The 19654-nt window shown below is 41.5% G+C and overlaps 1 protein-coding gene across 1 annotated transcript in view; it reads right to left on the reverse strand.

Moving 5' to 3' along the window:
* Nucleotides 1-2470: 2470 nt before the first annotated feature.
* Nucleotides 2471-19654, reverse strand: part of SARNP (SAP domain containing ribonucleoprotein) — a 52003-nt gene continuing 34819 nt past the window's right edge. The window contains exons 10-11 of the mRNA XM_077757458.1: nt 6357-6446; nt 2471-2760 (exon numbers count right to left, since the gene is read on the reverse strand). Of these exons, the coding sequence (XP_077613584.1) occupies nt 2719-2760; nt 6357-6446 (132 nt within the window). The 3' untranslated portion in view covers nt 2471-2718. The remainder of the gene's footprint in view (nt 2761-6356; nt 6447-19654) is intronic.

Raw genomic sequence — 19654 nt, forward strand, 5'->3', positions numbered from 1 at the left:
CCCAGGAGTTGGGGTAGGGGGAAGGGCAGTTTGGAGTCATGGTAGAGAAAAAAGAGAAGGATCCCATGGTTCTCAGAGAACCATAAAAAGGTACAGATTTACAGCTGAGAAAGGTAGTTCCCCCACATCTTTTATAGACTCCCTCATTAAGAGCTTCCAGGTATGCAGAGAATGTCACAGCTTCAGGACAGGCAAAGGAAGACTGGCGTCAGCTAACTCATCTTGATCCTCGATCAGCTACACTAGGGCGAGTGGGGAATATAGGAAGGAAAGGTACTTGGATCCCAGATAAAGAATTACAAGCCTGGTTGCTTTTAAAGGGACTTACTATGTTAAGACTGAATTATTAAAAAAGGCAGGCATCCTGAATTTTCATGCTCAAAAAGAATGCAAGGAATGACTGCAATGAGACAGGAAGAGAAGGATTTGGTGATCAGGCTCGGAGGTGAGAGACTTCTGATCAACGTAAGAACAGCTGCTGGAATGGGATGAAAAAGGTTATTAAAAAATCCATTTAGAGAACCAAGAGTATCAAAGATTTGGGGAAGTGAGTTGAATGGGGAAAAGAATGATTAAGCTTCAGGAGGACAATCCTGGGGGAAGGTTGAATACATTTCTGGAAGATTTTAGGAGATGAAGAAACAAGGGGTGCCTGTATGGCTCAGTTAAGCATCCAACTTTGGCTCAGGTCATGATCTCATGGCTCATGAGTTCAAGCCCCACATCAGGCTCTGTGCTGACAGCTCAGAGCCTGTAGCCTGCTTCCGATTCTGTATCTCTCGCTCTCTCTGCCCCTTCCCTCCTCACACACTCTCTCTCAAAAATAAACATTAAAACATTTTTTAAAAAATGATGATGAAGAGACAAAGTAAACTACTGAAGGACCCAGTACTCTATTCCTGTACCTATTTCCTACTTTTCCCATCCTTGGGTAGAAAACCCTTACTGAATCTATAATCTCTCTCAAGCTACAAACAACTAATTTTCCATGGTTCTGTTTTCAAAAAAGGTAAGACACAGAGCAAAGAGAGGAAAATTAGCCTCAAGATCAGGGCCTGAAGAAAAGAAAAGAAAGGCAAACGGAACAGGGGAGAGGGAAGAGAGGGAAGGAAAAGATTAACCAGTGTTCCCTTTTGTTCACCTCTCCAAAGTCTCAAATTGGGGCAAAATTCACAATAAATGAGCAAACTTTGGATTTGCTCTCTAAGGTATAGTTTTTTTAAAGCATCTAAACTTAGGTCCCTGGCCTACTCAGCAACCAAAGAGGCACTGTGGAAAGAGATTCTTGTTAGGAAGGAAGTCAAACCATTACCTTCCTATTAATCACAAAACCAGGAGGGTTTTAGTAGAAACTGAAATAAGGTATTACACCACAGCAACACAGGATCTGATCAAGGTACAAAAGTCTTCAGGTAAGATGCCAGGCACTTATGTTTTAATCTAAAAAACAAAACAAAACACCAACAACTAACCTTATAGAGATGTCTAGAAAGAAAGAGTAAGAGGAGAAACCCTATACCAACATATCCAAGAAGATTAAGTAGCATGTCTCAAATCTAGGTGAAACATCAAATACAAATAAGTAGCCTGCTTAAGGAGAGCCAAACCTAAATAAGAGGCTTAGCAAGGAAAAGGAGTTTTAGTAATAACCAAGAAACATAGCCACCAAAACTGTGTACTTCTATAACAGAAGAGAAAATAGCACAGGACATGATTAGAAGAGTAGAAGCTTCCTGGCTGGCTCAGTAGTAAGAGCATGGTTTTGATCTCCAGGTGGATCTTGAGTTCACTGAGCCCCATGCTGGGTGTAGAGATTACATACAGATGTACATAAACAAACAAACTTAAAAAAAAAAAAAAAAAGTAGAGACCTCTAGTCCACTGCTGATGTTCCTAATGACCTAGATAACAATGCTTAACACCTCTGACACCTCCTGTCTTGCTTTGACTCCCTACACTTTCTTCTACCTCTGAGGGGTAACCTGCCCACCTCCTTTTCCTGAACTGCATAACGATTAGGGTCCCACATATTGACTTTGACTGAAACCAGATAGTATTACACCAGGTCACTCTTGAAAATAGGGCCCTGCTGGACTCTTTAATAGGGACTCTGAACGCCATTCCATAACAGACTACCAATCATCAGCTCTTGTATTTATATCCTTTACACCTCCTAAAACTCAGTGTTCCCTCATATTTTACCCCTATGGGTCACACCAATTTGCCAAAGCAAAGAGTCAGGATGAAATTTGGCCTCTTCATAGAGGATAAAGAGTAAAAGGATGCCTGTGAGTATGAGAGAAGGGAATAAATAGGCTTAAAGGGATAGACTCAAATCCTTTTCCTTATTCTCTTTTGTAAAGGATAAAGGCCTTATGGCTAATTTCCTGTAATATTTGCCCCTGAAGTTCCCCTTATCTAGTCTAATCTGGCCCCAATGACTCAAAGGAGCACCTAATAAAACACACTGTTTTCTTTTCTATTTGTTTTTTATTAACAAGCAAAATAATAATTAAAAAACAACAACACAAGAACAACAACCTTAAAGTTGGAACAGCAATGAGTCAAATTGCTGCTGAAGTTCCTGGATGTACCCGGGGCACATGCTCTCTCAATGCGAGGCAGAACCTAGGCACATGACTGTGCATTTATACATATGACCAAAAAAAGTCAGAGAGATGGAAACCACTGGAGAACAGAAGCATTAAGAACTTTTCATCAGGCAATCCCAAAGCGCTCTGCCCTTTTCCTCTTCTTTGCCTGTAAGGAAGAAGCAAGAAGAAAAAAATTAGACTGCAAGACAACACTGGCTTGGGTTCCTGGCTGCTTTAATCCAAACTCACATGAACTATCACAAGGTTCAAGGAGGAGGGAAGACCCAGGCTTAAGCTTGCCAGCCAGAGATTTCATTCTTGAATCTCTCTAGTTATCCAGTTAGAGCTGGGGAGGTTTGTTGGGAAAGAAGGGGAAAAGACTGTGCACAGGAAGGGAGTAGGCAGCGGGGTGAGGAAAAGGAAGACAATAGTGGTAGAAAATGGAAAGATTCCTGAAGGAGAGCTCTGGCCACTCAGCCTTATAGCAAATTAGTCTGGAAACAATGGACTCTTAATAGGCTGGAGAGTCTTCCAGTCAGTGGAGAGATGAGAGATCTCACAGGAAAAAGAGTTGACCAATGCTATTTTTTCATGGAGAAGGTGAGGAGGATGCCCTTCTGGGCACTCGAGCCCAAACATCAGTTATCCCTTAAGTCTCTAAATCCACAGATGACACATACATCTTCAATGCCAACAGAATAACTGGGAGGGAAGAGTCCCTAACATGAATCTCTTTAAGGGAATCAGCACTGGAGAGAGGCACAAAATGAGGAGTTGGAGAGGAGAAAGAGGTTTTTGTTCTGGTAGTCACTCACAAAACAGCACTGAGTCCTTCATCCTCACTCCAATTACTGCCTCCAGCAAAGAGGGGACTTTTTTTTCCCCATTCCATCCACACAGGAAGTTTAGTTTAAATTAAAAAGAAGGGGCGCCTGGGTGGCTTAGTCGGTTAAGCATCCGACTTTCGCTTAGGTCATGATCTCGCGGTTCGTGGGTTCGAGACCNACTATAATATATGCCTAGCCCACTCTACCTGGATTACTGACACAATTCTTTGGAATCAAGTAACAGTTATCTGGTTCATGTAAATTCCATCACCCTCTGAAGTAACTACTCCTTTATACGCACTGAGTCTCCCAAAAGTCACGATTCCTGCCAAGTAACAATATCTTCATCTGCCTTATCTTGGAGAAGCCAAATGTACCACCTTAGTGAATATGACTGGTTCAACAATTTCCTTGGCACAGAGTAATTTTACTACAATTAAAACAATTCTTTTAAGTTTACTACTGCTCATTCTGGCAAGTCAGTAATTAAGCTGATACTTATCAACAAAACTAAATCAACATTTAAAACAAAACAAAAAAAATAGGTAATGCTTTATTCTAAATTAGTAGCACAAAGAATACAAACTCTTTCAAGTTTCTTCCTAGTACGGATGTAAACTTATTGGACTGTAAAATTTTCAGGGTTTATTTATAAGACTGACTGTGCAATTTATTATTTTAATATTTATTTTTGAGAGACAGGGAGTACAAGTGAGAGAGGAATACACAGAATCTGAAGCAGGCTCCAGCCATCAGCAAAGAGCCTGATGCAGGGCTTGAACCCATGAACTGTGAGATCATAACTGGAGCCGAAGTTGGACGCTTATCCAACTGAGCCACCCAGGCGCCCCTTATTTATTTATTTTTAATGTTTACTCATTTTTGAGAGAGCACAAGCAGGGGAGGGGCAGAGAGAGGGGGAGAGAAGATCTGAAGCAGGCTCTGCTCTGACAGGCTGACAGTAGCAAGTCCGATGTGAGGCTTGAATTCACCAAGCTTGAGATCCATGACCTGAACTGAAGTCAGATGCTCAACCGACTGAGCCACCCAGGCACCACAAGACTGACTCTGATATTTATTTATAAAAAGACTTTATAGGATTTTGAGTGTGTTAGGTAATAGATTTTCAAAGGTCATCTCCAGGGCTGCCTGGCTGGCTTAGTTAGTAGAACATGCCAACTCTTGATCTGGGGGTCATGAGTTCAAGCCCTATGTTGGGCATACAGCCTACTTTAAAACAAAACAAAACAAAACAAAACAAAACAAAACGATAAATACCATCTCCAGAGGTAGATGGAAAGAAATAAATGTGATAAAAGAAAGAACAATGCAAATTCTTCACCACCCAAGAAGTTTCGAGAATTCTAAACATACTCATTATTTCAACTATTCCTTACGTAAACCTGAGGCGATACTTGGACTCCATTAGAGATACTTTTTTTTTTTAAATAATCTCTATGCTTAAGGTAGAGATGGAACTTACCTCCTGAGATCAAGAGTACAATGAGCCAGCCAGCGCCATTATTGATACTCTTAAATTTAAACCAAATCAATATTGTCTGTCAAAGCTCTGAGTAGTTTTGCCAGTGCTCAGGGTCTCAGTTAATGTGAGTTACTCCAGTGGATAAACACAAGTCTTTAAAAAACAGGGGCTCCCATGTGGCACAGTTGATTAAATGCCTGACTCTTGATCTTGGCTCAGGTGATGATCTCACAGTTTTTGAGTTCAGGCAGAGTCTGGTTGGGATTCTCTCGCTCTCTGCACCCCTCCCACACACTCTCTCAAAATAAATAAACTTAAAAAAAATTAAAAACAAAAACAAAACAAAAACAAACTATAAATAAAATGGTAAGAACAAGAAGTCTCATTTGAGTCCACTGACCAGAGGGGAGTTAGGCACAACTAGTGTCTGAGCTGGATATGGTCTTCACTAAATAATCAAAGAAATATGCCAAGCAGATAATCAAGACATTTGCTTGAAATATAATATGACAGGCTCTGTGTCAAGAATTTTACACAGGAAGGTGCCTGGGTGGCTCAGTTGGCTGAGTGTCTGACTTTGGCTCAGGCCATGGTCTCAGGGTTTGAGAGTTTGAGCCCCACATCGGGTTCTGTGCTGACAGGTCAGAGCCTGCAGCCTGCTTCAGATTCTATGTCTCCCCCTTTCTCTGCCCCTCTCATGATCATGCACTGTTTCTTTCTGTCTCTTAATGATAAATAATCTAAAAAAAAAAAAAGAATTTTACATAGAATCATCCCTTTTTACATAGAATAATTTCATGCTTAAAATACCACTCCAAGGTACGTATTATCTCTACTTCCCAGATGGATAATGTAACTGAGGCTCAGAAAAGTGCCACAACTTGTAAATAATACTAAGTGGCAAAGCCACTTTTCAAATCCAAGCTTTTGTGATTCCAAATCTTGCACTCCTTTCTAGGCTAACTGGTTTTAACACCAAATTAAGTGTACTGATGGAATTCAGTGTGTCCACTTTATCCAGAAAACAGATATCAAGCAAAGAACAAAAGATCTTATTATGTGGACACTTAAGTAGTATTCTGAGGAAGGGGCGCCTGGGTGGCTCAGTAGGTTGAGTGTCCAACTCTCGATTTCAGCTTAGGTCGTGATCTCATGGTTCGTGGGTTTGAGCCCTGGTTGGGCTCTGCTCTGACAGTGTGGAGCCTGCTTGGGATTCTCTCTCCCCCTCCCTCTCTGCCCTCTCCTCTCAAAATAAATAAACTTAAAAAAATATATATATATAGGCTGGGGAGGGGCACCTGACTCTTGGTCTCAGGGTGGGAAGTTTGAGCCCCAAGTTGGGCATGGGGCATGGAGCCTACTTAAAAGAAGTAGTAGTAGGCTGGGGAAATAATGTTTCTTCACCCTCACTTTCTTTCAAGGGCTCTATGAAGCACTCTAGGTATATTTTACCTCTGTATCTTCTGTGGTTCCTGTTCCAGCTGAACTTGTGACAATCCCAAATCGCTCCTTCCTCTTTTTCAGCTTCTCATCATCTTCAGACTGTTCAGGGACAAAGAAAAGGATCGAAACAAGTTAACTTCCACTCACAAGATAAAAGAGAATGAAATTATAACTCAATGGTCACAACATGCCAGCCAACCTTGCCCTAAGAACCAAGTATACAAACAGAAAAAATAGGAACTGAGCAAGCAAGTATGCTGTCCCTAAGAATAATGAAAAATTTTATTTATAAGACACGTGGAGTCAAGAAAACATACAAAATACCCATACAACAAATTTCTGTGCTGAAGAAACTTCCGTAATTCAGAGATAAGGAACACTGAGGCTTTAGGAATAACATCTGAGAGGGGTGCCTGGGTGGCTCAGTTGGTTGGGCGGCCAACTTGGGCTCAGGTCCTGATCTCATAATTCGTGGGTTTGAGCCTTGCATCAGGCTCTGTGCTGACAGCTAGCTCAGAGTCTGGAGCCTGTTTCAGATTCTGTGTCTCCCTCTCTCTCTGATCCTCCCCTTCTCACGCTCTCTCTCAGAAATAAATAAAACGTTAAAAAAAAAAAAAAAAAGTAACACCTGAGGACAAAAGGTTAGTAGAAGGCACCCAAACTATTTGTTGAACACTGCTTACAAGTTCCATTTACTTGCCAAGGATTAGAAGGGAAAGATGCCAAAGTGATATTTCTGAAGAACGAAGAAAGTCAAGCATTATGAATGCCTAGCAAAGTCACAGAAGGCTCTGAATAGTTTGGAATGACTTTGAAAAAAGGGGAGTCCAGAAATTAGCTGCAGTCATCTCTCTAACAGAAAGATGCTCTGGACCTTTCCCAAGCATCCAAGAGATTCATGAAGTCTGTCCTGCAACTGGAGAGAATATTATAGCTGGTATGCTTTTAGGGCTGGTCATTCTCTTACAGCTGTTTTAATGACTGAGTTAAATGTTCACTTCTAACACTCTTCAATGTAAGAGTCTCATATATATTCCCATCAGGCCCTAAACCCTGCCAATTTATTTATTACCCCACTTTAACAGTTATTTTCGGGGCAGCTGGCGGACTTGGTCAGTGGAGCATCCAACTCCTGATCTCAGGGTTGTAAATTTAAGCCCCACATTGAGTATAAAGATTACTTAAAAATAAAATCTTAAAGAAACAAAAACATGGGGCGCCTGAGTGGCTCAGTCAGCTAAGCGTCGGACTTTGGCTCAGGTCATGATCTCATGGTTTGTGGGTTCGAGCCCCATGTGGGGCTCTGTGATGACAGCCAGCTCAGAGCCTGGAGCCTGCTTCCAATTCTGTGAGTGTCTCTCTCTCTCTGACCCTCCCATGCTCACGCTGCCATTCTCTCTCTCAGAAATAAATAAAACATTAAAAACAAAAACAAAACAAAGTTATTTTCTCCTTTTCCACCTCCCCCCAACACCCAGTCACCAGTAATCAAAAACACAGCCTTAGGATTAGTAACATATAAAATCAGATGGGCACCCTGGGTGTTCTTCCTTCTAAAAGGATTTCTAGAATTTGGCACACATCTAGACTAAGATCCTATCCTCTCTGTGTATCTCACGAGACCCTCTACTCCATACACACATATATACCTTCACCAAGGGCTCGGACAGTTTCTTTGACTTTATTTACCAAAGGTAAGCAATATAAGGTCAGATGAAGAGTGTTCAAACTTTCAAACATACTTCTATGTGATGTTCCTGAGCTGATTTTTTTTTTTTTTTTAAACCCCCAAGGAGTTCATATTCCTGCAGTCTGAAGGTAGGCTGTATCTCTGGGTGTCCCAAAACAAAAGAGTTAAAATGAAAGGCAATTGAGATCTACAGAAACACATGATTTTTTTTTTAAAGTTTATTTTTGAGAGAGACAGAAACAGAGTAAAAGGAAGAGGGGCAAAGAGGGAGAGAGAGAATCCCAAGCAGGCTCAGCTCTGTCAGCAGAGAGCCCAATGCTGGGGTTGAACTCATAAAACCATGAGATCATCACCTGAGCCGAAACCAAGAGTCGAACTCTTAAATAACTGAGCACCCAGGCACCCAAGAAACAGGAATTTTTTAAAACGTCTAACTCTCATCCCCAACCAAGGAGTTACCTTAGTTCCTATGACCTCAGAAGCCACCTCTTTGGCCAAAAACAGGGCAGCTATCCAGCCTTCTGTGTTTAATTTGTTTAATGAGTCCAGTTCTCTGAACACAGTAGGCAGGAATGCTTTCTTGGTCTTACTTTTGGCTCTTTCAGCTTGAGAAGCATGTTTATTTTCTCCTTTTTATTGTACCTGCCTTCTAGTGATTTAGAAAAACGCCAAGAGAGGAGCTTGGGTGGCTCAGTCAGTTAAATGCCTGACTCTTGATTTCAGCTCAGGTCACAATCTCTCGATTCATGAGTTCAAGCCCCACATCAGGGGCTGATAGTGCAGAGCCTGCTTGGGATTCTTGCTCCCTCTCTGCCCCTCCTGTGCACGTGCTCTCTCTCTCTCTCTCTCAAAATAAATCAATAAACTTAAAAAAAAAAAAAGAAAGAAAGAAAAGAAAAAGAAAGGTGCCAAGAAAGATTGGTGGCTATGAAGGACTAAAGTATTCAACACACACAAGTTATCACTTAATCATGGTGTATTACTAAGAAAAAAATATTGCCTACATAGTTTTTTTGCCTTTTTCATTATAACCATCAGCAAATCCATAGTGAGTACATAAGTGATGCAATCTAAACTACTGTAAAACACAAGCCAGGCTTGAAGAAAAAGTATTGTTCTTAATAATCATAAATTAAAATAATGATGATAATATTACTGTCACTAACATCTGAGTGCTATGTGCCAGGTACTTTATGAAGTTCTTTACATGCAGTACCTCATTTAGTTTTTTTTTTTTTTAAGTAGGCTTCAAACCCAGCGTGGCGTCTAGTGCAGGGCTTGAACACATGCACAGCCCTGAGAGATCAAGATCTGAGTGGATATCAAGAGTTGGATGCTTAGGGCGCCTAGGTGGCTCAGCTGGTTAAGCAGCCAACTTTGGCTCAGGTCATGATCTCGTAGCTCGTGCATTAGAGCCCTGCACTGGGCTCAGTGCTGACAGCTCAGAGCCTGGAGCTTGCTTTAGATTCTCTCTTTCTCTCTCTCTCTGCCCCTCCCCTGCTCGTGCTCGCTCAGGCTCTCTCTCAAAAATAAATATTAAAAAAAAAAAAAGTCGGACACTTAACCAACTGAGCCACCCAGGCACCTCTACTTTTTTAATTAATTATTTTTTTAAAGTAATCTCTACTCCCAACATGGGGCCTGAACTCAAGACCCAAGACCCCAAGAGCAAAAGCTGCATGCTCTTCCAACTGAGCCAGCAGGGTGCCCCCTCATTTACTTCTTATAATAATCTTAAACATGGTAGGTACTATTTGTATACATAGTATGACTAAATTCATTTCATAGATAAGAAAACTAAGACTTGGAGAAATTCAGTAACCTGCCCAAAGTCTCAAAAATAGTAAGTGACAGCATCAGGAATGGAACCCAGGACATTTTACTCAACCCACTTTCCTAACTTTACCATTTCCTCAGGTATCTCACATAAGTACTTTTTGGAAGAACAGTAGCAGAATGGAAGAAATGATTAGTTCCCAAAGGAAGATGGATCACTAGTACCCTTAGCTAAACGTAGTTGTAAACTACTTCAACCACTTCCTTATCAAATAATCTGGGTCAATGCCAGAATCCCATCCTTTTTCTACCATAACATATGCCTCTGCTTTATAACTAGCTAGGGATCTGGGGGAAAGGACTCTAGTTCGTAATCTTATACTAAAGATTTTCTCAACTGAATTTGTTTCTAATTTTACCTAACTGGCTACTCCATCTGTTGAACTGTAATAAAAGAATTACGAAGATTTCCAATGAACACAGCTCTCATATATTTTTCCTTACCAAAGTCACTAGAAAAGTTTTCTTGATTTTGTCTACCACCATTAATTTTTTTTTTTTAACGTTTATTTATTTTTGAGGCAGAGAGAGACAGAGCACGAGCTGGGGAGGGTCAGAGAGAGAGGGAGACACAGAATCCAAAGCAGGCTCCAGGCTCTGAGCTGTCAGCACAGACCCCGATGCAGGGCTCAAATCCATGGACCATTAGATCATGACCTGAGCCGAAGTTGGATGCTTAACCGACTGAGCCACCCAGGCGCCCCTGTCTACCACCATTAAGATAAAAGTAAGAAAAAAATGGAGCACTCGATGGGACGCCTGGGTGGCTTAGTCGGTTAAGCGTCCGACTTTCGCTTAGGTCATGATCTCGCGNAGTGTCCAACTTCGGCCTAGGTCATGATCTCACAGTGGGTTTGAGCCCCGCGTTGGGCTCTGCGCTGACAGCCAGCTCAGAGCCTGGAGCCTGTTTCAGATTCTGTATCTCCCTCTGTCTCTGACCCTCCGCTACTCACGCTGTCTCTCTCTCTCTCTCAGAAATAAATAAAACATTAAAAAAACTTATATTAAAGAAATATCTCCATTTCATTAAGTCTCCAGGCCAAGCACGGTGTTAGGGAGCATCACATACCTGTCTTAAGGAAAGGCAAGACTAGATCATATATTGCTGAACTATCACTATGTACTTACTTTCATTCAATTCAGAGGTAGGGGTACTTTAGCAAGTTCAAATTACAGACAGGGAGATGGCACTTTTGAAACCCAGCCGGGGTTCCCCCACCTTCGCACCCTCCTACCAGCGCAAACCCTGGGGCCACTCCCTTCACAAATCTCATCCACAAAGCCTATATCTATTAAGAATGTGTGGACAGCCTTTCCTCTGGTTCTCTATTTTGCTACATCCTGAAATGGGGATTTTCACTTCCATATTAAATTTCCTGTGCTTCCTTTTGAGCTCAAAGGTGAGGAAAGACTGAGGGAGGAAAAGAAAGGAGAGTGGGCACACTTCTCTAGTCACAAAGTCTAGGATCAGAGAGTTCTCCATGAGCTTCCCTTTTTAATCAGACCTTTGGTGTCTCTCCTGGAGATCCAGGCAGAGCATCTGCTGCAAATCTACCAGGGGCTCTAGGGGGAAAAAAAACAATACAGATCCCCCACCTCCCACCCCCTACAAACAGCCTGCCCACCCCTCACCCGCAGAGACCAGTGAGGGTTTTATTTATTTTGTGCATGCCTGCCCTTCCCTCCCCACCCAGAGCCCCTCAGCTCCCCTCCTAAAGCCTCTTTCCTCCTTGCCCTGCAGGGAAAGTGCACAACAGGCACAGTAAATCAACACAGTTCTAATGATCTCTCTCACTTGACCCTTCTAGCGTGACGGTGTCGCATGGAAACAAACGTACAATAAACTTCACTCCATCTTTAGCTCCTTGCTGACAGGTTTTGATTCATGGAATGGTGAGACCCATCTGAGGGAAATTACCTCGATCAAAACGCATCTCTCTCTCTCTGCATTCATCAGGCCAGTGCTCCCTCAGGCCATGCTCAAGTGCACAAATGGGGTTGTGCATCTGCAGGCAGCACTGACCCCTCTAGCTCAGTGTCATATGCATTTGCAAACCTTTCCCTTCTTCATTCCTCCCCCACTTCCCTCCCTCAAACCTTCAATCACTAACAAATCTTTTTTCTTCCCATGTATGCTCCTGTGTGAGAAGAACAGTGCTGGAATCTGAAGTGCCCTTATTTCTTAATCAAGTAGAAACTCCTCAAAAAATACAACTTGTATCCAAAACCAGAGAAGGAACCTGTCCTCACTGATTAAACACAGCATTGGATGTTCAGATTGATCCATATACTTCACTTGCCCCTTCCTCCATCTTCTCAAGACTTAAATAGCAAGCAACTGACTGACGGCCAGTAATTTCAGCATACATAATCCTTCTATTTCCCACTAACTGCTTTTTCTCTTTAAAAGCTTGTTGATAAGAGAGTTGTGCAAAAGACGAAAAAGCCCATATACAAAGCACAGAACAGAAAGCAAGATGTATATTTAATAAAGCCAAATATCCCCATGCATCACTATCAATGAATTTTCCATCATGGAATAAAATAGTTCTAAACTGAGCTCTTCAGACTTCTTCAACTTTTCAAATTCACTTTTCCCTTTGTTTCCCTTTCATATTTGGAAAATCCTCAGGCAACATAAAGAAAACGATGCCTTCTGGAAGGAAAAGGCTGAGATATTCAAGACCACCCTGAGATTTAAAGTACATGTGTGAAAGCACCTGTATATAGGGACTATCATATAAATACTCAATAAATGGTAGCTATTATTTCTACTGCAACCTTCCTCCTGGTTTTGTAACAAAGTCTGAGACCACCACAAAATTTTGAAGCTAACAACACCATTCGTTTATCTTCTACGTTAGAAGCAAAATCATCAAAGGGGTGATTTTTTGGGTGGCTCAGTCAGTTAAGCATCGGACTCTTGATTTTAGCTCAAGTTGTGATCTCATAGTTCGTGAGTTTGAGCCCCATGTCGGGCTGTGCACTGACAGCGCAGGGCCTCCTTGAGATTCTCTGTCTCTGTCTCTGTCTCTGTCTCTCTCTCAAAAAAAAAAAAAAAAAAAAAAGTAGGTAAAAATCTTGGGATGCCTAGATGGTTCAGTCTGAAAAGCATGCATTCTTGATCTCGGGACTGTGAATTCAAGTCCCACGTTGTGTATAGAGATTACTTAAGCGAATAAATATATAAAAACTTAAAAACAAAAAAAAGTAGGGGCACCTGAGTAGCTCAGCTGGTTAAGCATCAACTTTGCCTCGGTTCAGGATCATGCGGTTTGAGGGCCGCATCAGGCTCTATGCTGACAGCTCAGAGCCTGGAGCCTGCTTTGGATTCTGTGTTTCCCTTTCTCTCTGTTTCTCCCCTACTCACATTCTGTCTCTTTCTCTCAAAAATAAATAAACATTAAAAAAAGAAAAAGTAGGTAAGAATCAGATCCATTACCAAGACAAGGAAGAAATTCCCTTTATTTGCAAGGCAAATGAGTATTTGGAATGATGAGTAGATTTAGGGTTAAAGTGTGGCAGAATAAGTAATCAGACAAAACCACAGTCTTCCTCAACAAGTATTATTAACCATATTCTCCTTCTGAGACCCTAAAAAAAACGTTATGCTGCCAGGCTTTACTGATTTCATTAAACCCAACAATTAATGACAATACCAAAAATATGTAGATAATATCCAAGGGAACAGAGCAAGGATCCAAACTCTAACTCTGTAGACCCAATCTTAGGTACTATAAAGGCCCTGAGGAATTGCTTTCACTGAATTACAGACATCAGTTTCCACTGACAGCTTAGAGCCTAATGTGGGGCTTGAATTCACAAACCATCATGACCTGAGCTGAAATCAAGAGTCAGAATCAACTGAGCCACCCAGGCATTCCTCCATGAACATTTTAAATAATACCATAAAATTAATCCACTCATCCACTAGTCATTCAAATACCCATTCAGTGTCTACTTTAGGTTAGGCACTGTTCTGGCACTGGGAATGGAGATGAGTAAGACAAAGATCCTTAACCTCATGGGACCTATGAATTTACAACTGAGTTCTGGTAAAGATGTATACCATTGTTGATTACATTTATTGCATTATGAGAACCCGTGGGGAAATTTTCTTTCTGGTCCCTAGATGTAAAATAATTATGATTTGCTCAGTAACTTTTAAGTTTTTACCTTCTGAACCCTGTGAATCACTGAAAATTACTAACTGTATTTTTCTCTTTCTATTGATAGCTATAAAATTTGGAGCCAAATGTATGGCCTGTCTCTGGTAAGTGGTTTTGAAAATATTTCTATTAGCCAGAAATATTAAGGTGAGAGAGATGTGTTAAAGTGAGATCTAAAGACAGTGATCCAATACCCAGATCCCTAGGCAGTAGCTTAGAAGATAAAGTGAAGTAAGTTACAGGGTTGCTGCTGGTCCCTTAAGAACTTACTCCTCGCGGAGAACCTGGGTGGTACAGTCGACTGAGCATCCAACTTCGGCTCAGGTCATGACCTCACGGTTTGTGAGTTTGGTCTCAATGCTATCAGCGCAGAGCCTTCTTCAGATCCTCTGTCCCCCTCTCTCTGCCCCTTCCCTGCTTGCGCTCTCTCAAAAATAAACATTAAGAAAAAAAAGACCTATTCCTATCTAAGTATAATGGGATTAATTAGAAAATACTTCAGTACCCCAAGAAGGAAAAAGAGAGGGGAAGGAAGTACCAGGTTATTACTAGAAATTTTAAATTAAAGGCTCTTGTCAATGGTTTCCATGGCATATATATACTGTAGGCAAGAATTAAGTCCCAAACAGAAGATCAGCTACAATCAGCAGCCTGAACTTCATAGATGTTTTCTAGAAAAAGTGATTGTTTCTTTCTATGACAAACGGTAGCAAGAATATCAAGATGGAGTAGATTCTAGCTTTGTTATCTTCCAAACCCAATCTGCATCTTCAAGATACAATCTTAATATCAATGAATCATCAAAAGAAACTAGGAGAGGAGCGCCTCACTGGCTTAGTTGGTAGAGCATGCAACTCTTGATCTAGGGGTTGTAAATTCAAGCCCCATGCTGGGTGTAGAGATTACTTAAGAAATAAAATCTTGGGGCACCTATGTGGCCTCAGTTGGTTAGGCGTCCAACTCTTATTTTGGCTCAGATCATGATCCCAGGGTTGTGGGATCGAGCCCTGCATGGCACTCCATGCTGAGCATGAAGCCTGCTTGAGATTCTGTCTCTCAAAAACAATATAATAAAGTAAAATAAAAACATATACACACACACACACACATACGTATTTTAGAGAGAGAGAGAGAGCAGGAGCAGGGGTGGGGCAGAAGGAGAGAAAGAATCTTAGGCAGACTCCACACCCAGTACGGGGGCCCAAAGATGGGCTTGATATCACAACAGTGTGAGACCATGACCTAAGCCCAAAGCAAGAGTTGGAAGCCTAACAGACTGAGCCACTGAGATGCCCCCAAAAATAAAATCTTAAAAAAGAAGAAGAAACTAGGAAAAACAAAATGGTGATCCAAATGTAACCAAGACATTTTTAGGGAACTGTAATTCCCAAAACATATAACAAAAGTATTTACTGATTTTAAATATAAGATAGCCTCACTATTCTCAGAGGAGACCAAATGATGTAACCAAGCCAGACATTTTCCCCGGTCAGTCCAATAGCTCGTCACTCATCATCCCTCCTTATATCATGTATGAGAAGCAGAAATTTCAATCTAAAGAATTCAAAGATATCCTGATAAGCAAAAAAGGACACTTCAGGGAAGCTCAGGTACTACTAGGAGTTGGAGCTGACTGTTCTCCTATAGCTGTTTTAATGACAGCTATTCTTCACATTCAACATTCTCCAATATAAGAGTCTCCTATATATTTCCATCATGACATAACTCTACCACTTTATTTACCTTACTTTAACAGTTATTTTCTCAGAAGTCCTTTCCTTGGAATGATAGAACAGGCTAATAGTGAGCTAAGATGGGTTGCATTTCAAAAATAACAAATAACTGTCCCCGTTTATAAATGAATTACCATGCAAAAATGTTAACAGTTCTCAGGCCAATTTGGTTTTCCAAGGGAATGTAAGGAAAAAGTGAGGTAAAAAGAAAAGGAGGAGCCTTATGGTCACTTTCCTCTTACTGCCATGTGACTGATGGCAAGAAGAAAAGCAGAGGCTGGGGGGCTTTCAGGCGATGGTAGATTAATAATGACATGGCCTTGACTTCCCAGAGGTAAAGGTTATGAAACACTCCAGGGTAAGTGGGCTTCCAATTTCATACTTTCAGAGTGAATGACAGCAACTGATGGTTTTTCTCTCGGAAACACTGCAATGCTTAAACACACAGCTGTCACCTCCCTGCCCCAGTTTCTGAAATTCATCTGAACATGTTTATTCCTGAGCCTTTATGCCAGCCAGACCACAGAACAGAAGGTGGTCCTAAAAACTAATGCACAGAAGCTAAAAACTAATCAAGACAAAGGTGAATGGTTGGACTAGCAAAGCGTATACCATTTTATTTAGCACGTAATAGTAGAGACACTCCCAACACTCCCACACACATAACAAAAAATAGACTTCTCAATACAACCATCTTACCTACTCTAAAAAACTTTTCAATTGTGAGATCAGAATCAAATTTCTGGGCCAAGAGGGTGCCAGGAAATGTAAAGCTACATGAGAGACCACCAGGAACTGTATCTCCTCCTATCTTCAAGATCTGAAGCCCCCAAACACAGTCAGCTCAGAACCAAACACTCTTCTGAGTCACTAGCTCCCATCACTTTTTCTCTTTAGCCAAATCAAGCTCCTTCCCCAACCCCCACTCCTCTCCAACCCCAGAGGAGGTCGTCTCGGTCTTGCTCTAGCTGACTGTAGGACAAAGCAAGGCAGGTGGAGGAAATGAAGGCTTCACACTTGAGACCCCTGGAAACCAAGTTTCTATTAAAAGTCCCCACCTCCCTCCCTTAAAAGCCAGGAAGCTGCTGCTTTTAAGGATAAGCGATGCAGAGCTTGGCAGAAGTGTCAAGAAGTCAGTAGAGGGAAGCTAAAAACTTTTGAGAGGAAGTAAAAACAACCAAATATACACAGAAAGAGGCATGACAGTTACCTGAGCATTCAGAAATTAGAATGAGCACTAGGAAAGCAGATTCTTCTCACCTGTGATATATATATATATATTTTAGTGTAAGCTCTGCGCCCAACATGGAGTTTGAACTCACGACCTGAGTCACATCACATGCTCTACTCACTGAGACAGACAGGCACCCACCTGTAATATTTTAAAATGCAGATTTCTGGGGAGCCTGGGTGGCTCAGTTGGTTGAGTGTCTGATTCTTGATTTTGGCTCAGGTCATGATCCCAAAGTTGTGGGATAGAGCCCCATGTCAGGCCCTGTGCTGAGGATGGAACCTGCTTAAGATTCTCTCTCTCTCTCTCTCTCTCTCTCTCTCTCTCTCTCTCTCTCTCCCCCCCTCTGCCCCTTTCTTCCACCTGCATGCTCTCTCTTGCTCTCTAAAATAATAAAATAAAACACAGATTTCTGGTTTCAGTCCAACCTAATAAATCTGAACCTCAAAGGAATAGCTTACATAGGGATATGCATTTTAAAAAGGGTCCCCTGGTGAGCCTTATGTGCAGCTATAGTTATGAATAACTACAAATGGCTTTGACAAAGCACAGGCCAAAATTTAAAAAAAAAAAAAAAAAAAAAAATCTCACCAAGTCCAAACAAGGCTGCTACTCTACTCCAATTTTTCCCTACAAAAAAGTTTACCTTTTCTACAAACAGGGTATCTCAGCTGTAGAGATATGAAAGGGGGGAAAAAAACTATGAAGAAAACACAGCTGGCTATAATGAGCATACCTTTCTTACTTCCTTCATAGAATTCAAGCAGAGGAACAGAGACTCTTTTACAAGAGGAGGTCAATACAGGAAAAACATGGCAAAACAAGATCAGGATAGACTTCAGGTATGTGGGGGAAAAAGGAGGCAACTAAGTTCAAGTACACAAAGGTATTTTTTTTTTCTGAAGAACAGATACAGAGGATGAGGGGGAATATCAAGGGAGCAGACATGAGAACAGATAGGATTTATCTTAGGGCTCTTGTGTTTTGCTTCTTATTTAGAGCACTAATGAAGTCCATCACATGAAGCCTCTCATCATACAGCTCTTTTCACTTCCAGTTGCACTTCCTCAACTACCTCACACCTAAGCATGAACATGGCAGTGAAAATTCTGTAACTTCTTCCTCTACTCTATACCTCAATGAACTCCTCACCTAATACTTTCTAAAATCCAGAAGGCAAGCATGGTAAAAATAGTATCTTTCTCAGGAATACATCTTCACTGCTAGGGATTTAAAGACTCAATATGTGACATGAATTCCAAGTGTAGAACACCCTGAAAATACATTTTTTAAAAAATGTTTTATTTATTTCTGAGACAGAGAGAGAGAGAGAGAGAGAGAGAGAGAGAGCGTGAGCAGGGGAGGGTCAGAGAGAGAGGAAGATACAGAATCTGAAACAGGCTCCAGGCTCTGAGCTGGCTGTTAGCACAGAGCCTGATGCGGGGGGTCAAATCCACCAACCGTGAGATCATGACCTGAGCCAAAGTCGGATGCTTAACTGACTGAGCCACCCAGTTGCCCCTGAAAATACATTTTGATTTCTGTCCTAAGAATCTGCTCTAGTAGAGGATGAGAAGGTAAAATATAGTTAAAATACTATTTTTAAAAGTGTGAAAAAGGGTAACAAAGGAAAGGAGGGGAGGAAAGGAGCTAACATTTTCTAATCTTAACAAGACACCTCAGATTTTATTTATTTTAATATTTATTTTGAGAGAGATAGAGAGTGCAAGCAGTGGAGAGGCAGAGAGAGGGAGGGAGGGAGGGAAGGGGAGAGAGGGAGAGAGGGGGGATAGAGGGAGAAGAGAGGGAGAGAGGGAAAGGGAGAGAGGGAGAAAATGAATTCCAATCCCAGGCAGGCTCCACACTGTCAGCACAGAGACCAACACGGGGCTTGACCCAATGAACTGTGAGATCATGACCTGAGCTAAAACCAAGAGTCAGATGCCCAACCAAATGAGCCACCCAGGCACCCCCAATATCTCAGGTTTTATTAAGAACAGGCAGGGTCTTTCGTGGTGCCTCGTTGACTCAGTTGGTATAGCATGAGACTCTTAATCTTGGGGTTGTAAATTCAAGCCCCAGCTTGGGTGTACAGATTTCTTAAAAAATAAAACAGATCTTAAAAAACAAAAAAAACAGGGGCTTTGCTAGTTTGCAAACATCACCACCATATATTCCCCTATAAAACATCTCCCAAACTGATGCCCTGCCTCATCCCCATCCCTATCTCCAAAATACTATAGCTTCAGCTACCAGGACCGAAAAGTAATTCTGCTATTATTCTAGTGAATACATAAGAAAATGAACTGTCATGTAATTATCAAACTTTACTTGAACTGAACCTATATGTATTTTTTTGGAACCTATACGTATTTTCAAAAATAAAATGTTACTTCTTATCAATGTCAGCCCAAGGAACACTATGACTCAAATGTTAGCCTTTCAAGTATTAAAATACATCTTAAATGGGGCGCCTGGGTGGCTTAGTCGGTTAAGCGTCCGACTTTCGCTTAGGTCATGATCTCACGGTTCGTGGGTTCAAGCCCCGCATCGGGCTCTGTGCTGACCACCAGCTCAGAGTCTGGAGCCTGTTTCAGTCTGTGACTCCCTCTCTCTCTGACCCTCCCCTGCTCATGCTGTCTCTCTCT

Source organism: Crocuta crocuta, unplaced genomic scaffold (genome assembly GCF_008692635.1).
Source record: "Crocuta crocuta isolate KB4526 unplaced genomic scaffold, BGI_CrCroc_1.0 scaffold549, whole genome shotgun sequence".
NCBI classification, from domain to species: Eukaryota; Metazoa; Chordata; class Mammalia; order Carnivora; family Hyaenidae; genus Crocuta; species Crocuta crocuta.